Raw genomic sequence first — 20,280 nt, forward strand, 5'->3', positions numbered from 1 at the left:
GGGGCGCGAGTTGCAGTTAGCTCAGCTAACTCTAACAGATGAATTTCTGTGGTTTTGTACTAGTGAAATGTCAGACTAACTGTAACGTCTCTCTAACCTTTTGTTTTTTCTAAAGTTTTTTAATTGCTAATTTGCTAATTTCTAACTATAACATTCCTGAAACCTGTGTTTTTTCAGTGATAGGCTTTATTATCAGAAAGACACACAAGGTCTTCATTTGGGCTGAAAAATAAAACAACTATTGTCCCTCTGTTAATTGACCCTCTAGATTATTTTTCGAAGCCCAAGCCAATTAGTATGTCTTTTCGAATGACTGTTGATATTTAGTTTTGACAGCTCCTAGTAGGTTATATAATTGTAAATCCCAACACTTTTTCTTCTGATCAGAGTTGAATAGTTTTTTGTTTGTGGAAACCATAACCCCCTCCCGTCCACTCAGAGCCCACCTTCTGCTTGTTCTTATCTACCTTGAAGAGCTCCCCCCTCAGCTGCACTCCCATTGAACCATGAGCCCAAAATTAATTTGCTCTCCATTCGAGGGTTTAGGTGTTTTGATTGGGTCAGGTGCCACACATATACCCATGCTAAGGTGAAGCAAACCAAATTGTGTGGTCAGTTGTCTCTAAAAAGGCTTCAGGCACAGGTTATATTACCTTGTAAATTTCAGACAAGATAGAGGGCAGGTCAGTAGCTTCCCATACAAGGCAAGTGCTGTAACACAAAATGATTTGGTCCCCTCTAGAACGTAAATAAAGGCCTCTGGGTCTCCTGTATCTCACAGGTATTCATTGGCCTTGAGCTAAATGGGGTCCGCTTGAATGGTTGAGGAACCCCCACTGGCATCAGAGGGCTGTGTTAACCCCCAGGCCAAGTGGGATTTCTTGTGATCACAACATTACCGTATTATGACTCCGAAGAGAAGCTGCCTTTACCAAAGCAGAAATTACCATGCAGTTACCTTTACCATGCATTTTTCACCACGCATATCCTTTACCATGCATGGGGGGAGGGGTCGTGTGTGTGTGTGTGTGTGTGTGTGTGTGTGTGTGTGTGTTCACACACATTTATGCTTATAGTATAGTAAATACATTTTCCATGCACAGTAAAGAAACTATAACTCGTGCCCTAAGGTAAATATAAGTCACACCCCCACCATGCACAGTTTTCTCATCAATAATTGTGTTGCAAATGTGGCAGTTATATTCTGAATGATTTCATAGAAGATGTCATTACTGATGTAATATTTGAGGTCAGTAGCAGTGTATGGCGAGGGTGAGAGTTATAGTTACCTTCTATGGAGTTATAGTAGCCTTAGGCCGTGCGCAGAGGTGGGTCATCTGCTGGACCTGGCTTCTGGCCATGCCCTGCAGCCAACCCCCTGGTACCCACCATCGCAATCATATGTGTCCCGAGGGTGGGCCCCTCAGGACATAGGGAGGCCACCCTGATGGGTGACGGTCCCCAGGGCCACTAATGCCACCATGAGAGGCCCCCCTCTATAGAAATTGCGCAGGTTGACCCCGGGACCGAAAACTTTGTGGGAGGGGGCCTTGCGGCTCCCCGCCCCTTTGTAAATAGACCTTGCCCCGGGGAGGTGGTGGTGTCCGGGCTGTAAATGGCCAGGGGCAGGGGTACGCGTGATCCCCACTCCCCAGTATACATCTTTACATTTGCCCACCGGACCTGGCCCACCTGGGGGCTGAAGTATAAACCAGCGCAGGAGACCGCAATTGTTTTTTTTATTTTTTATCTGACAGATTTGCGGAATCGCTGCGATTTTTGCTGCAAAATTTTTTAAAGAAAATGTTTCTGGCTCCAAATGAGTACATGTGGGACCCCACCACCAGGACTAGGGTGTCAGTGTATTCCTAACTTGTCCCCTTCTCTTCTTTTTGTTTTTCACTTTTTTTTGGGACTTGGCTTAGTCCGAGTCCTAAAATAGCTGCCAACACTTGCTGGTTGAAGTGTTTTCAGCCATTCATCATCTCATCATAAGATCTGTTGGCTCCATGGAAGATTCGCGTCCCTAGAGGTCTATATTTCTTTTTTCTTAAATAACTCCAAAACTACTGAAAGGATTTACACCAAATTTCAAAAGACCAAGAGCTGCCTTTCTACCAAATTTTGTATAATTCCATTCAGTGGTTCAGACTGTAGTAGTGTGCAGAATCCCAATAGGAAATTGCATGGGTAAAACTAATTTTGGGACCCTCATTTTTCTTGGCCCCAGCTTGATGAATCACCCCAAAATGTTTCAAACAGCAGCTGAAGTGAGTGGCAAACTAGGTTTGAAAATTTCTGGAAGATTCCTCAAACAGTGCCAAAGGTGTTATCAAAACAAAAAACGCTTTCTAATGGAAACAAGGCCCGAACTATAACTAGCTACCTTAGGTTTGGGTAGGGGTTTTAAAGTTTATGTTTGGGGAGGGGTTTAGGTATGGGGAGGGGTATAGGGAGGTGAATGTATTTTAGGGCTTAGGGGTGGGTAAGGGTATTGGGTGGTAAGTGCCTTTTTAGGGTTTAGGGATGGTAAAGGTATTGGGTGTTAAGGATAATTAAAAAAGGGGGGGTTGTAGGGTCTCTCCCAAAAATATGAAATATATATTTTTAACACTAACCTTAATTATACTTACCATTAATAGACATTCTATGCGCAGTAAAAATGTGCGTGGTAAAAATGGTGTGGTATTTGGAAGCATTTTAATGTCCTACACCTACATCCTTCTCAGAAGAGACTGAGGAGATAAAGGAAGCACACAATTCTACTACTGTGAAGGAAATTTGGAATCCTGTTTGCTTTCTATTCTTGTGATCACATCCGTAACTTCCTATTTGGATATCAAGAGGTGTATCTTTGATGTTCCTATGTATACATATGGACAATTCAGTAGGGAGCTGTAACATCAGTATTTAGGTATCACTATGTATATCTGCATGTACACGTTATTCCTGTACCATCTTGAGTGTATTTAGGTCGGGATATTGCATAGCTTCGCATTGATTTCTGTGTTTAAATGGATATCTCATTGCTACTCTTGATCGTCTGTATCTATTTATAGTCATCTCATTGCTTGGCTGCGTCTTTTGTATTTATTTTTTCAATATCATAAGGTGCCAACAAGTGCCAAGGGCATTGGGTAGCTTTCTAGTTAAATTATATGTACCTCCCATTGCTACTAGCTCGTACTTGCTTTGCATTCCTATCCACCTTCTTAACCCGTTTTGGCAAAATGATGCCATATTTGTTATTTTATTTACGCTGCTGTTAATTGATTTTGCTAAATTTAGAGTGTACCAACGAAAACAAATACACACAGTGTCACTCTTTTGGGGCAATGTCTCCTTAAACTTTGATTTGTCATGTATTTTCTGTGCTGTATCCAGCTCTGATGATTGGCTTGTGACATGGACTGTCTTTATTTCCTTCTGCAGGCAATAGTTTGGGATGAGTACTTGACCGGACCATTTGGATTAATTGCTCAGTATTCACTTTTGAAGGTAATAAATCACTTAATTGATGTATTTTATTTTGCTTCAGGCGATAAGACTAATGTGTTATAATTTAACGTTTGTTTTCTTTTATAGTACAGACTTCATGCTATTGCAGGTGTGAAAGTTAATTTGGTAGCGATATGCTTCCATCACTACTGATGAACTCTCTCTACCACACCCCTTTAGGAGAGCCAGGAAAACAGGATCATAAACGTAAAGAGAATCATATTGGCTAAGTGTCTGTACTTTCAATAAGTCACAATTGTCCTGTTGACAATAAAATGCCCTACATTCTCACATTTGTATTTGGATCTGTCAAGGGTACCCTCTCATTACATGTAGTAAGATCTTAGAGTCTATTTCAGGATAAGGGTCTCCAAGTTTTGTTTTGTCTTCTCATATGCAGGGACTGGAATACACACATTCCTAAGCCAAAACATCCAGGTTGAAGAATAGGTTTGCTTTCAAGTGGGCTAATGACTAGTGATTGTGTGGGTTCCCATGGAAACATATGTCAGCTCCACTCTTTGATGTAAATTTGCATGAACTTACTGTAAAGACCTAAAATGGGTCAGCTATAAGATGGCTACGCTTGATTCGTGCTTCTTCAGACTTTATAGTAAACTGTCTCAAATGCTGCTTGTAGATTTAAAAGAAACAAATAATCTAACTACCCCTTATTTGAGTAGATGGCAACTCTTCACAAATATCTACCATAGCAGACTCTGCCTCATGCCTTGCCCAAATCCCTTATTGGAAGCTAGCCCTGATTCTGATATGATACCTCCCATTTGATGTAATTGTCATTAGGCCCTTCTCATTTAAAAATTGCCTGAATCTGTAGGCTCTGCACATTGTTTTGCTAGTAAAACCTTGTGACACGCTAGTTTCCAGTCATTATATAGGCATAGAGGAGTAGTTTTCACCATCAAAATACCAACTCATGCCAACAAAAAAGGTGCCTCTTAACTATGAGGCCCATACTCCCAATTAATATAAGTTGTGGTTAAAAAAACTAAACTCGTCTTTACACTTAAAAATGTATGCAGTAAATTGCTAACATGTAATTTTCTGATAATCTAGTAGGAACAATCTTTATGATTGCAAACATGTATGTTTTTCCTCTGGCCCATGCTGTATACAATGTTGCTGAACCCATGGTCCCAAGAACTGACAGCACAGGGATTTGAGTATGTAACTTATAGAGTAATTTTTTTAACTTTAGGTATGGAATGCCTTGCACAAAGTTTAATGGGCGAGTCAACACTTTTTTGGATTGATGTTTTGTTTTTACTTGTCCCCCTGCTAAAAGGCTTACAAAGCAGAGCATTGCTTGGAGTAGAATAGTTGAGTTGTTGGCTTTTCAAGATGCTGCCATATCTACCTCAATCCATTAGTACACATGTTTGTGTTTCACTGTTTCATTTCTCTCCAAGGAACATGAAGTGGAAAAGATGTTCACCCTTAAGGCTGGTCGGCTGCCTGCCGCTGATATCAAAAACATCATATTTTTTGTCAGGCCGAGATTGGACTTAATGGATATCATTGCCGAAAATGTGCTGAGGTAGGGTCTGTGCTTCTTTGTATCCCTCTGCTTTTTTGTACTTACTATGGATCCTTTTATGTGTGCAGGTAGCCCTCAGCTCAAACTGCTGAATCTTGAGTTACACCACATATTGTGTGACCCATGATTTGCATGCACTACAACCCTATTGTAATTTTGCATGCTTGCCATTGAGTGAATCAGTGGTTCATTGAGTTAAACAAAGCCCTATGAACTGTATTCAATATTATGCATTACTCATTTTGCAGCGAGGATCGTAGTCGTTCTCCTCCAAGGGAGTTCCACATCTTGTTTGTGCCACGCCGAAGCTTGCTCTGTGAGCAAAGACTCGACGATAGAGGGGTCTTGAGTTCCTTCACTCATAGAGAGGAGTACAGTCTTGATTTAATTCCATTTGATGGAGACCTCTTATCCATGGAGTCAGAAAATGCTTTCAAGGTAGGTGCTGTTATCGCACTTCTTGAAATTACTGAGAGATGGGCAGTAATGTTGTATGTGGTTAATACTGATGTTGTGTGCGTGGTTACCTCCTCATTCTGAGCTATGCATTTTGAAATAGAGACTGTACTCCGAATATTGAGTTATTTTCCACAGGAAGCTTCCAGGATTTTCTTTGAAACTTTGTGCTGGGAAAAGGTTTTCTTTTCTCACTACTTGTTATCCTCATTTGGTCTTGAAATGCCCATTTTCATTGTAATGAGTGTTTTGGGGTTTCAGCTCCTTTCACTTAAATGTTTTCTTTGCAAATGATTCATTTTGGCAGTATTTGTGTCTTTAACAGGAATAGTCTTAGTCGCTCAGTCCTCAGAAACAGACAAGTAAAACGTACATGATCTGTCTATGGAAAATAATATAGAGCATGTGTGTTTAGGCAAACTTAGTTCATCTATTTTTTGGTTTTACTATCTGAAATTAGTCCGTTTTTCAGTAATCAAAAATAAGTCAATGTGGGCGAGGGCTTGTTTAAACCAAATGTATATCTTTATTACAAAGATGTAGAGTTTCAGACTAAAACTGTATAATGCTTTAATCTTAAACGTGCATATTTTGAGTACTTTGCCTCAGCTGTTGTTGCGGTTGCCTACTTCTAGTGTTCAAAGGGGGTGAAGAGGATCGTATTCCTTCTTAGTTTTTACAGTATCACACTGCTTATTCTGAAGTGAGCATAAAGGCCATCTGTCTTCCATCTTCTTTTCGAAAAAGGGCTCAAAGTATAATTTTTACAGCAGATCTGTTTGTCATTTCGGATTTATAATTAGCAGATCATTTTAAACCTGCTGAGTGTGCTCCCAAAACTGTCTCCATGTACCACTGGCAGATCTACAATTTTTTATTTTATTTTCTTTCATGTTTTTGTAAATTTGAAGTTTGTATTTTATAACTTCCCCAAGCTATTCTGCGACTTTCCTCCGATCTCCTGACCCGGGACGCCCATCCCCATGCTGCAGCTGCACCGCACTACACAGAAGGAACTTTCACTTGTACCCACTGCCACTTTGTGTGCAGCATCCCACCCACCACAACCACACCTTCCACACAAACTACAAACAGCAAATCTCTTGCTCCCACCTATAAACACAAACCCCAATACAAACTATCAGACATGCTCCTCAACACCCACTCACTCACCAAACTTGCCATGGAAATGTTGTACATCCTGGACAACGACTCCCATGTCCTCCTCTTCCTTACAGAAACATGGCTGACCACTGAGTAGGAAACCAACATCGCCCGAGCCAGCCCGACAGGATACACAGGATACAAGTTTGTGCGGGAGGACAACCTATAAAAACCAAGAGAAGGAATTGCGATTATGTTTATAGAAACCATCAACTGCACCACAACCTCAGAAAACCCAACCCCTTACATGGCGCACCTACATTTCAGATTACGAATCTGCGAAATCTATACCCTGAACGAAATCTTTGTCTGCCGACTACCAGGACAATGGGCTATTTTCACCAACAAGATCTCAGAGTTCATCCCCCCCCCCACATCGACTCACTACTACATTCTACTAGAAGACTTCAAGTTCCACTGTCTTCCAAAACAGCAAAAACGCCAACTCTACTGCATTCCTTGAAAGCCTACTAAACCTTGGACTGACACATTCACTGTCTCACACACTGAGCCGGATACACCCTCGACCCTATTTTTGCTACTTTCAACAACATCCTAAACACCCCAACCACACCTCTCGCCTGGACTGATCATGCCATCATCCACTTCCAAATCGGCATACCTCGTCAATCAAAACCCACCACCACAAGCTTGGCCAGACGCAGTTGGAGCAGTATCTTGGAATTCAACTGGCCAAATGCCCTGTGCCAAACCCAGCCCAGCTCCACAGACAACCTAAACAGCGACATCAAACAGCTCGATGAGTGGATCACAAAATGCGCCGACTCACCACCCTACCCACCTCCCAAAAAGACAATACACAAAGAAGGACCAAGAAGCAGGTTAGTTGGTAGACTGAGGAACTCCGTGCAACCAAACATCACTGTAAACTGTTGAAAAGAAGATGGAAAACAAACTACCATGAAAACAATAAGGAGGCTTACAAAGCAGCACTTATATGCTAGTATCAGCTCATCAGAAAAACCAAGAAAGCGGCCCTAGCAGAGGCGACAGCCCCAACAACTGTAAAGAAATTCTCATGATCATCAAAGACTCCCCAGCTTTCACCTCAAACTTTGCGCCAACCTCTCGGAATTCTTCAGCAATCAAAATCAAAACCATCTACAAAAATGTAGACCTTCAACCAAGCTCTTGCACCCTCACCTCCAGCCTACCCTCAAATAACCATGGAAACTCCCTGGGAAATAATCACCACCGAAGAAACGACCAACATCATGAGGATCATCCACTCTGGGTCACAGACTCCTGCTCTCCACACATCTACTTTATGGGTGCCTCCCCAATCACCCACATCCTTAACGATTCCATCACCACTGCAACATTCCTGGATGTCTGGAAACACACAATGATCAACACACTGCTAAAGAAACCTTCAACAGACCCCACTCTTCTAGCAAACTACATTTTGATCTCCCTTCTACCCTACCCAGCCAAGGTTGTGGAGAAAGCCATCACCAAGTAACTCACTCACTACCTAAACACACACCAACACCTAGACACCATGTAATAAGGTTTCCAGCCCAACCTCAGCACCAAGACAGCCATCATTGCAGCAATAGAAGACATCAGGTTGATCCTCGACCATGGAAAAAGAGCAGCGGTCATACAACTCGATCTTTAAGTGGCCTTTACCACATTTTCTTCTACTCCACTCTGATCAGAAGACTATATGAAACTGGCATCCAAGGATCCACCTTCAACTGGATGTGCTCCATCTTTATAGGTAGAGTGTACAAAAATGAAATATGCCATCTTGCACGTCGGAAGCCAAGAACCTCATCTGTAGTGTCTCCCAAGGATCCTTCTTCAGCCTGACCTTATTCAATGGCTACATGACCCCGCAGGCTGACCTCATCAGATCACACAGCAGCAACATACTTTCCTATGCAAAGGACACTAGACTGGTACTCTCCCTGCCAGACAGGACCCTCACAACAAAAAACAACTTTGCCACTTGCACATCCTCTTAGGCACCTGAATGAAATCCAACTGCCTCAAACTCCGTACATACAAAACAAAAGTGGTGATCTTCGGAAGGAAAAACCTCAGCTCGGGCCTCTACCAAGTGGTCAGGAGACCATGGCCACAGACCTACCCCCACCCACGATAGAAATTTAGAAATTATCCTCAACAACGGGCTCGATATGACATCCCAGGTAAACTCGGTGACCTACATCTGCTTCTACACCCTGAGGATGCTGCGAAAGGCATTCAAGTGGCTACCAGAGAATACCTGGAAAATGGTTACACAGGCCCTGATTACCAGCAAACACAAGACACAGCAAGACTCCTCCTCAACGTTCCTCACCTCACACACATCACCCGACACCTCAGAGAACTTAACTGACTCCCCATACACAAACATGCTCACTTGAAACGTCTCACTCAAACATACAAAGCACTATGACGTTGGTCCAGCATACCTCAAAAGATGCGTACTCTCCCACCTACCTCCTAGTCACCTCTCAATCTGAGTCTCACTATTACACATACCCGGCATCCACAAAACCAAAGCCAGAGGCTGCACTTTCTCTTACATCTCCCCCCAAAGCCTGGAATGACCTCCGACATCACATCAGAGGCTCCTCATCACTTCTTAAGTTCAACAAAAAGCTGAAGACCAGGCTCTTCGAAGTAACTCACTAGGGAGACATCTGCCTACCCACCTGCAAAGCACCTGGATACCCTCACATGTGATTAGTGGTTTATACAAATAAATATAACACTGTGCCTATTTTTGACAAATGCAACAAGAGCAATTGATGGAAAAAATGAAATATTGAACAATGTCGAACATTCCGTCATTTTTTGCTTCCCATGTTATTCCAGTTTAAACCCAGCCATATGCAAATCAGTCTTGACCCTGCTCCCCCTGGTAACAGATCAGCCTGAACTGCCAGGCTAGGGCCTCCCTGGACCGGAAACCAGCATGTTGGGACCGATTTCGGAGTTTCACCCCTCATCAGCCAGGCTAGCTTGACTCCAGTGGCATGGAGAGCACAGGGCCCTTGTCTAGGCATACCCGTCCCACTATGGGTGACAAATGCAATAAGACCAATTAATGGACAGAATGTTGAACAATGTCAAACATTCACCCCAGTTCAGACATCTAGACCTAAATCCATCGTTTTTTTGTTCCCCATGCAATTTCAATTTAAACCCAGCCACATGAAAATCAGTCTTGACCCTGCCCCCTCTGTGAACAGTCCAACCCGATGGAATTAACCTAGATCTCTTGAATGGGAGTGAATGTATGATTTATTAAGCATTCCGTCCATCATTTGTTTGCATTGTGATTTTGGTTTTGCACAACAGAATGCATGTTAGTGTTCTACAGCCCATCTATACATCTGTAGTACAAAAGGGGGTGGTGATGGACGATGCATCTGAACCAATCAAACACTCACACCCAGTCAACAGATCTGGATTTAATCCATCACCGTTCTTTAGCCCACTCTGCCACTCATCTGTGACTCAGTTTAATTGGCTTGTTTGTGCCTTTTGTGGTCGGTTTAACCACGTGGCTCAGACGAGTTACTCTGTTACAAAAAAGGGAAATAATAGAGAGCCAGTGAAAGGGACCACAAAAGAAGATTGCTGCCGCAGTCTGAGCCACTGCTTCTGGTAGGACCATCTCTATAAATAAACGGCTCCCTTATAAGATCTGAAGTGTTCCTTGGCACGGTAATTGAAAGGCATAGGTGGGACAAAGCGTAAATAGAATGTTGTGCATCATCTCATCTTCATAATTGTTCATAACTGTTCGGATAGTTGCAAAGGTTGAGGGTAAGATCACAACACATTCCCAAAAATTAAAAGCACACTGGCAGACGCGGCACTGAGTATTCGGAGTTGCCTTTGAAACCCAGGGAGTTCTTTTTACATTGAAGTGTGTTTCTTTCAACATTTTGTGTTCCCTCTGGTAAGCATCTTCACCATTTCTTTTGGTGTGTGTTTTGTCCGGTACGCTTCCCCCTCCTTCCCACCTCCGAACTCCTGCTATTCGTCCTCTCCCTCTTCATCTGATGTCATTGGGTCTTCTTCCTGTAAGGGTTCACAAATCTCCCCCCTGAACACATTCCATGGGGTCCAAATCTTATTCCATTTTCTCGGACATGCCCTACTAGTGTACACTGCTCTTTCCGTTATCACCCTGTCCATGTTCATACACCATTGTGTCAGCGTTGGCCCCTCCACCGCCCCCCATTTCTGCGCTATATCACGTTTGGCTATCATCATTCCCAGTGTAGACCATTGTTGGCCATATCTGGACAAATCGTTGTGTTCCCATACATTTAACAGGCACTTTCGTGGCTCAGGGACCAGGAAAGTCCCCACAGTCTGAGATACTGTGCGCATTATTTGCCTCCCATATTCTTGAATGCGTGGGCAGTCCCATATAATGTGGAAGAATGTTCCCTCCTCCCCACAGCCACGAAGACAGTATGGGTGTTGTGCACGTTGTATTAGGTGCAGTGTCGTTCTCGTATAGTATACTCTGTGTATAATTTTAAGCTGTACGAGCCGGAATTTATCCGAGATGCCTACCTCCTTGGGCGATGCCAGTGCCTCATTCCACTCGTTTTCATCCATTGCTCCTATGTCTCCCTCCCATTTTTTGTCTTTCAATTTTACTGTGGGGTCTGGCAAGTTGTTAATCAGCTTACGGAATGTGAGGGAGGTTGCACTTTCCGGCATGAAGTCCGTAAGGAGGCGATCCTCAAGCGGGGAAGCCTCTGGTACCTCTGCCTCAGGAGGGATGGCCTTAACCAGAGCGTGTTGAATCTGAACATAACGGAACGATTCCCTGGATCCCAGCTCGTATTGCTGTCGTAGCTGGGCAAAGGGGATTACCGTGCCTTTTTCCCATTAGTCTCCCACCCTGGATATACCTATGTTGTCCCAGCGGGAGAAGCCTTTGCTATGTCTTAGGCTTCCTAGGGCCCGTGAGTCCAATAATGGAGTGAGTTTGGTTATTCGTCCTTTCCATCCTAGTGCCGCCAGCGTCGTGTGCCACAGTGCTGCGGTAAGTCTCGTGGGCCCCACCAGTTTGCGCACTACGCTCTGGTCGTATAGAGGAGCCAGTAAACTGTTGGTGCCCAGTTGCGCTCTATCCGACCTAAATGCTGGGTCATCTTGGGGAGCATGAATCCATTGGTTTATGGGTTTCAACTGCACCGCCCAATAATATAGTTTCAAATTCGGCAACACAATCCCCCCATCATACCATCCCCTGTGCATTTTAGCCTGTGCAATGCATGCCGGGTGGTTACTCCACAGGAGGCCAGCCACCAACGCCGACACTTGCTTGTAGTATCCTGGTGCCACCGGGTATGGCGTATTTTCCAGGACGTACAGGAAACGCGGCAGCGACATCATTTTATAAAGTGCTGCCTTGCCCAGCAACGTTAAGGGTAGCCCCGCCCAGAATTTAACATCCTGCTTAAGCCGCTCCATGGGTGGTGTCAAATTTTTCCGAACAAACTCCATTGGGTCCATGGTGACAGGCTTTTTCTTTTTTACTTATGATATATGCACTCATGTTTCTCTACACACTATGTGGTGGTTCCTACTTGATTCTTTATTAAACTAATTTCTTTATAAATGTGCTGAAGGCTAATGTTTATGAATGGTATCTAACTTGGTAATACAGGCATTTGCAATCTACCTCACCTTTCCTTAAGACTGCCTTACGAATGTTTAAAATGTACTTCTAGTGGTTTTGCATGTGCAGTTACATGTATTTTATTCTAACAAAACACTTATGTCCACTTGCCTGTCTGTCTACCTAGCTTATAACTACACCTTTTATCTTTTCATCTAACTTTTTCTATCTGCCTAGCATTTTGCCCCTCTTTCTGCCTATCTCTCTTCATATATTCTCACTGTATCTGTCTTCCTGTCTATCTATCTTTCAAAGGGTAAACTCGTGTCAAGTTATTCATCTTCCTTTAGCGAGCATTCTTTTGATTCTTGTCAGTAATTCAAGTTGTTAGCTCCTACTTGCCATGTTTATCTTCCCTTTTATTTGTACTAGTAGTGATGTGTTGGCTTTTAGGTCTGGCATTAGCCAAGACTATCTGATTTTAATGTGTAGGTGTGTACATCTATATTCACCCAAAAAAAAAAGGGTGTCAGGTACGCTGTACTTCAGTTCAGAATTTACACGCACAAAACAATAGAAATTCAGCATTTCTAGTTAGAATTATGTCAAGAAACTTTAACTCGTGCCTTAATATAACTGTAAGTCGCGCCCCCACAATGCACCGTTATCTCCTCAATAATTTTACAGCACATGTTGCACTGATGTTATCTGTGATGTCATAAGTGATATCATATGTGGGGTAATTAGCAGTGCATGGCAAGGGTGTGAGTTATAGTTACCTTAAGGCATGAATTACAGTTTTTTAACATAATTCTAACTATAAGTGCTGAACATAACTTGAACGACCCAGTAACCTATTGTTTAATTTCTGGAGAAAAGCAAGTGCAGTAGACCATACTTGGGTTTTTTTCTCTCTACATTTTTCCACAGATTTGCAGATCCTCCGAGTTAGAATCAAAATTGAAGAAGAAAAAAAGAATTGGGCCCCTGGCAGAGTCCCTGTGGGACCCCATCACCAGGCCTAGGGGCCAGGGTATTCCTACCCTGCCATCTTATGTTGTTTTTTTTTTTTTGTGCATTTTCTTTTCTTGGGACTCAGCCGAGTCCTAAGATGACATCCACCACTTCCTGGTTGAAGTGGTGGCAGCCAATCAGATCTCATTTTGAGACCTGTTGGATCCACGGAGGGTTTGCGTCCCTAGATAGCTGTATTACTTTTTCCTTTAATAACCAAAAACTACTGAACGGATTTGCACCAAATTACAAAAAACCAAGAGCACTCCTTCTGCAACCAAGAACTAGCTTTCTGCCAAATTCGTTATCATTCCATTCGGTTCGGGCTGTAGTCATGTTCAAAATTCCTATGAGAAATTGCATGGGGGAAAAGCATTTTGGGACCCCACGTTTTCTTGGCCCCCACTTGACAAATCACCCCAACACTTTCCAGACAGCAGCTGAAGTAATAGGTGTATTAGTTTTTAACATTTCATGACAATTGTCAAAAGGTGCCTAAGTTATTAGCAAAACTAAAAAGGCTTTTCCTATGGAAACTAGGTCCTAACGATAACTGCATACTGGCGCTCCAGTAGGAAATATATACAGACTTTTAACAAACACTTTTCAAACTTTTGGTGTGCCTTACTGTCATTCACATTTTGCTCCTACCCACCACAGCATACAGCCCACTTCAGCAATTGTTGAGTTCTGTGTGAAGTGACTGCATTCTGTCAAAGTACAATGTTGGCACCTACACGGAACGCCCACTTTAATGCCAGGGACTTGTGGGACATTATGTGCTTTTAGAAGAACATTTTTTTCATTTTGACAATGACTGCCATCTTTGAATGTGTTTTATAAAACTTTATTATAAAAACAGTCAAAAACATCTGCCTTGTACGATACAGGAGCTGTTCACCAATGTAATATGAAAGTGTGTGATTTTTTTTTTAGCTATCTAAGGACTGGTACGTGCACCCGACGAGAAAGCCTGAACGCACTATGGTTCTTGAGTCTGTTTATACAATGTTTGTAATCTGTGAAATAACATTCAATAAACAGATTTTGACCAAAAAAAAACATCTGCCTTGGGGGTGCCCATCCATGTGCAACACACAATGGCCATCTTTGATTGTTGTTTAACTGTAAAGCTTTATTACAAAAACATTCAACGACAGCCGCCTGCGCATTACACACATGTATGCATTCTATGGTGGCTGTTTATTTAATGGTTTTATAACAAAGATTTAGAAAATATTACAAAACAAGCTTTGACGAAGTCAATAGGCTGCCACCCAAGACCTGATATATCTGCTTTGCCAATGCCTGTTTTCTACAGAACAGGCCTTTTTACTGGCTTCATATTCTGTTTCTCATTTCGCCTGCCATGCTGGAGCCTATTTTAATGCTTCTGCACGTGGTGTTTGCCTCTGTGAATGCATCCAGGTCACTCTGGGTTCCATTCCTATACCAGCAGTTCTGCACCCCCGTAGGATGGAGAATGCCATTGTTCCTTCAGGTTTGGAGGAGCTTAACAATGGATGCTTATTTACTAGGCATAAAGGAGAACTTGCGCCTTGCTACCTTAAGTACTGTGTTTTAAACTTTATTATCATCACCTATATGTAGTACAATAGAAAGCTGTCCACTTGTGCAGCAATACAAGAATGGAGAGATCTCCCAGGAAAGTACTTGGAAGGTGTATTTATTCTGGATAATTCCTGTTCATAAACCAATCCTGACAGCAGGCTTAAGATCTATGAACGTTGCATCTCTGGGGGGGTTATATTTATATCTGCTAGCATGACGTGTACACACTGGAAATTCTTAAGACCTGAAATTCTGTTCAAGTGCCTTCTCTTAATGCTGCGGCAGTTTAGGAAAACCAACGCACCTTCCACTTCTGTAGTTGTATGCAAGAATAGATACCCTCGAAAGTGCCAGAAATTCTCTCTGCATACAGGATATCTTTCCCCAGAATTTTTAGCATTTATAATTTTTAGCATTTATCAGTATTGGGAAAAATCTCTCCTGATTTCCTTTAAAAGACTGCGTTTTCTGGTGACCGGATTGGACATAGGCAGGTAATTAGTATGTTTGCACATGAGATTCTCATACCTTATTCTAAGATGTCCACTATTCTGCAATAAGCTTACCGTGCTGGCAAATAGTGTGCATCCCTTGACTGGCACTGGAGCATTGTATCTTCCACACACCAGATTTCAGTTTGCAGCCCTTCAAGAATACCACAACGATCAATGGCATTTAGTAACAGGGAACTGGCAAGCGACGCAGTCTTAGTCTACAGACGGCGGTGATGGACCTGCAAAGCTAATGTGAAGAGGGGGAATGGTTCTCTCCCAGGTGCAAGAAATGGAAGTGACCATATTCTTGAATTCACCCCTTTAGGGCTGGACAGCTAGTCTGAGGACCACAACCGTGAACATTTCTTCATCTCCACTCGAAAAGACACTCGATATAAAAATATCGGATCTATGAACAGTCTACCTTGCTCAGAAGCTTTTCTGCCCACGGTTAACAGCAAATCATTTGTTACCTTAAGAGTATACCAGATTGGCATATTACGTTTAAATAAAGACCATTACAAATATATAGTCACATGCAAGCACAACCATACTTTTCAAACCGTAAGTCTGTTTTTATGCAGACATTCACACAAAATATATAAACATAATTCAACAGAAAATAACACCTGCACTATGGTAAAATCAAAGCTGTTTCTTATGATTCAGACATTGAGGTTTGTATTTGTAAATGAGCGAAGTACTAATGATCTTTGCTGAGTGCTATTCCAGCTGTACTTTACGCTGGAAAGAAGAGTTTTATTGTTACCTAATTAATTGTACTGTTTTCCCCCAACTTGGAAGGCTGTACAGTTGTGAGTGCCCTGCCGTGATTCAAAGCTGCCTCTGATCTATCATTCCTCTTAGCCCATGCTCTTCATGTAGAGCCTCCTGATGCTGCATGCTGACACGCCACTATGTAGAACTGAGTAAAATGATAAAAGCCCAACCTAGATATGCTCACTCGCCTTTTATGCAGAGGCTGATCGGAATTATATGGAAAGGCTGATATGGCTACTTGTCAGACAAGAATGTGTTACTGGCTCTGCCTCAGCCCTGTCAGCCTTTCATGGGCACTGGGCTGTGTTGGAGAAGGAGTGAAAGGAACCCCGCCGAGAAGAATGTGGACCCCGTCATTTCCCTTGGCAATAAGGCTGACTGCATTTTCCCATGGCTGAACTTAAAAGGGACTAATGGAACCCCGATAAGAGGATACAAAAGAGCTAACGTAGAAAAGGAACACATACCCCGCCCTTTGGTGTAGAGCCACAGGTGCAAGGGAAAGGCAAGGCTCCCCTCACTGCAACTTTGAAAACTCTTCAGTAGTTACTAAACCACACCAAGGGGAGCAGTAGGGTTACAATGTTGTCAGACGTCTGCAGAAGAGAGAAGCAGGAAGTAACGTTTACAGATTGTGCTTCAAGGCACAATGTTCAGGAAAGGGGTGCATTTTTTCTGAAACATGTACCACTTCTGAAGTCCTCCGGGACCGTGTCTTCTCAGGAGGATCCTTGGCCTGCTCATGCTTCAATCGTGTTTATTCATTCCTGCCTCATTGCTTATCATGGTGTTCCGTAGGTGCAGAGTGAGTTTGGCTCTTTGCGTAGGGGGCCGCATTCCATTTCTACATTGTGAATCACAGTTGCATTTAGTCCAATATCTGTAAAAGATATAAAGCACTGCATGTCTCTCACATGTATAGCATATTAATTATTAGTTGACTGGGTGTAGAGACTTCCATTTTCTTTGTTGATAGGCAACCCAAGCCTCTCTACTTGGTAGGTGATGTGGTTGAGTGACTTAAGTGGGTGCCTGTGACCTGGCTTGAGTTTATGCCATTTTCCACCACTTTATGAAGTCGGGAGTAAATCCCTTTACCTTTGTGTGTCCTGGTTTCCTGATCTGCCAAAATTAGGAGAACCTAGGTATTGGCTAAATGCACCATAAAACAAATGACGGTTAAATGAACCGGAAGCAAAAGGAACAAATGATGGATGGAATGCTGAACAATGCAAAAATTCACCCCTAGTCACAAAGATCTGGGTTAATCCATCGTTCTTTTTCACACCACGCCACCCCAGGTTGGACCCAGCCATATGCAAATCAGTCTCAACCCTGTTCCTCATGGGAACATTCCAGATTTAACTGTCAAGCCAGGTCCTCCCTGGACTGCAAACAGGCATCCCAGGACGGGTTTCAGGGCATCGCCCCTCATCAGCCAGGCTAGCTTGAATCCAGTTGTGCAGTGAGCACGGGACCCACATTTGGGCATACCCTTCCCACTTAGGGCGACAAAAGCAAAAAGAACAAATGATGGACGGAATGCTGAACAATACATTCATTCACTCCCCAGTCACAAAGATCTGGGTTTAATCCATCGTTCTTTTGATCACCACACCACCCCAGTTTGGACCCAGTCATATTCAGATCAGTCTTAACCCTGATCCTCTTGGGAACAACCAAGCCAGGTCCTCCCTGTACCGGAAACAAGCATCCTTGGACCGGTTTCGGGGCATCACTCCTCATCAGCTAGGCTAGCTTGAGTCCCGTGGCGCAGTGAGCATGGGACCCACGTCTGGGCATACCCTTCCCACTCAGGGCGACAAAACCAAAAGGAACGAAATTGAACTAAAGCTGCTTCAAGTAAACCATCGAAGTGTAGTTTTGATATATGATTTTAGCATATGCTCTCCTTGTTGTATTAATGCGAACTAGCCTGGTGTAGAATGGTGACACTATATAAATCATACATAAAATGCATAAAAACATTTGCTCAGAAATGTTCCACTGGTTTTCAGTTTTTTAGGCAGAGTCAGACAGGGACCATGCAAAAATGTCAGCAGGACTGGGGTAAATTTACTCTGACATGACATGACTGGCTGTACTGGTTTACTTGCATGTTATGAAATCTTCTGTTTTCTCTAAAGGGCCACAGTCTCTACTTGCCAGATATTAAGGTCAAGTGGTAACACTAGACCACGTTGTATGATGCTGATTGTATGTGCACCTGCTGTTTTGTCCATGAGAAATCGCTGTGGGTCAGCAGAAATTACCATTATTTATGCAGAGGTTGAAGTGGGTGGGATCGGATTGGCACGATGTGCCCATACTTGTTTTTTTTACGAGAAACTGTTCCCCCTAATTTTTGTAAAATTACAACTGTCCCGGAATTTGACTTCCAATAGTTTAAAATGCTTTAGCTGAAGTGTCATTCAGTGAGTCTCCTGTGCTATGAAATCGTAGCCGACAGCTAAACAGACCTTCTCGCCAGGGTGCTTGAAAGAAATGTAAATGTGCCCTTCTAGTTAGTCTGCAAATGCAAGCAATGATCTGCAAATGTAAAGGATGCATGAGAGCCTATGCTGGATTTAATTGATTAAATCAAGTTATTTGTTCTTTAGTTGAGTAGTAGTACAAAGAGTTAACAACTGAGCTGTGAAGTGCGTGCTTTTAATTGTATTTATATAGCGCCTTCTACCCCGATGAGATGTTGAAGGGACATTCATGTAAAACAACTGCATTAAGAACAATCTGAGTATTACATAAATCTATTTTTTGGAAGCATCATTTTATTGTAAACCTTTTTGCTAATTTTGTGGCAGTCTTCCTTATTTTTGTGTGTAAGGCAAGTCAAAAATAATGGCTTACTTATCCATAGTGCTTTGTCACAGGCTGTCACTGTTCTCCAATGCAACCACCATGATTCAAATATGTGACTGTTGCACACAGACCTCTTCAGTGTATTAACTAGTAGAGGTTTTATTTATTTATTTATATGCTTATATAGCGCAGGATTCGACCCCCTGAGGGGTATCTCCGCGCTTGGTTCTCCATAACTTCATAAAAAGGGCTTTAGGGAGGCACGACGGTTTATGCCGTCAGAAACAAGTGTGTTTTTAGTGTTTTCCTAAAGACAGAATGGTTAGCAGTTTGTCTCAGACTGAAGGGAAGTTTGTTCCAGAGGGTAGGGCCCATATACGAAAGTGCACGGCCACCCTGCCTTGCCTTTCTGATTAAGGGAACCTGTAGCAATAATTGGTTGCTGGATCGAAGGAGCCGTCCAGGTTTATATGTGCTGAATTTTTCGACCAGATATTGAGGGCCTATGCCAGAGAGGCTTTTATGTATGACACAACAAATTTTGAATTTAACCCGCTGGTGGATGGGCAGCCAGTGGAGTTTTTCCAGAAGAGGGCGAGAGGGAGTTCTAGGCGGGACATTAAGGACCAGCCTTCCCGCAGTATTTTGGGCAACTTGCAGACTGCTAAGCACGTCCTCATTAGCAGATAAAAAAAGACCATTACAATAGTCTAACCGACTGACTACAAGGGCCGGGACAATGGTCTTTCTGTAAATGTCTGTCAAGAACGGAAATACGCGTTTCAGGAGTCCAATTACCCGAAAAAGGATCCTGTCACCTGATTCGCGTGTTCTTTAAGCAATAATCCCTGGTCCAGTCGCATACATAGATTCTTCACTGCCTGTTTAGGACAGGGCACTGGTCCCAAGTCCAAAGGCCACCAGCCCGGTGACCATAGGAGGGGGGCCTCCCCAAAAGGCATGACCTCGGTCTTGCCCACATTACATTGTAGCCAATTGGAGGCCATCCATTCAGACACTGCTCTCATTCCTTCAGCAAAAGCGTGTTTGGTAGCAGGAGTAAGGGTCTGGAATGGAAACAGCAGCTGAGTGTCGTCAGCATGCGACACTGGAATGAATCCATATGCTCTCACAATGTCAGCCAAGGGGGCCACATACACATTAAATAATGTGGGGCTTAGGCATGAGTCCTGTGGAACCCCCTTGGTGAGTTCCCTAGAGATGGAACGATGGGAGCCCAAACTGACACTTTGTGAGCGGCCTGAGCGAAAACTCTTAAACAAGGACAGAGCCCAGAG

General features: G+C 43.0%; 1 protein-coding gene across 1 annotated transcript in view; it reads left to right on the forward strand.

Annotated features, from left to right (window-relative positions):
- Positions 1–20,280, forward strand: part of VPS33A (VPS33A core subunit of CORVET and HOPS complexes) — a 164,549-nt gene that overhangs the window by 30,840 nt on the left and 113,429 nt on the right. Inside the window, exons 2-4 of the mRNA XM_086942966.1 lie at positions 3,433–3,498; positions 4,929–5,056; positions 5,305–5,494. Of these exons, the coding sequence (XP_086799092.1) occupies positions 3,433–3,498; positions 4,929–5,056; positions 5,305–5,494 (384 nt within the window). The remainder of the gene's footprint in view (positions 1–3,432; positions 3,499–4,928; positions 5,057–5,304; positions 5,495–20,280) is intronic.

This window comes from Lissotriton vulgaris, chromosome 11 (genome assembly GCF_964263255.1).
Source record: "Lissotriton vulgaris chromosome 11, aLisVul1.2, whole genome shotgun sequence".
Classification (NCBI taxonomy): Eukaryota; Metazoa; Chordata; class Amphibia; order Caudata; family Salamandridae; genus Lissotriton; species Lissotriton vulgaris.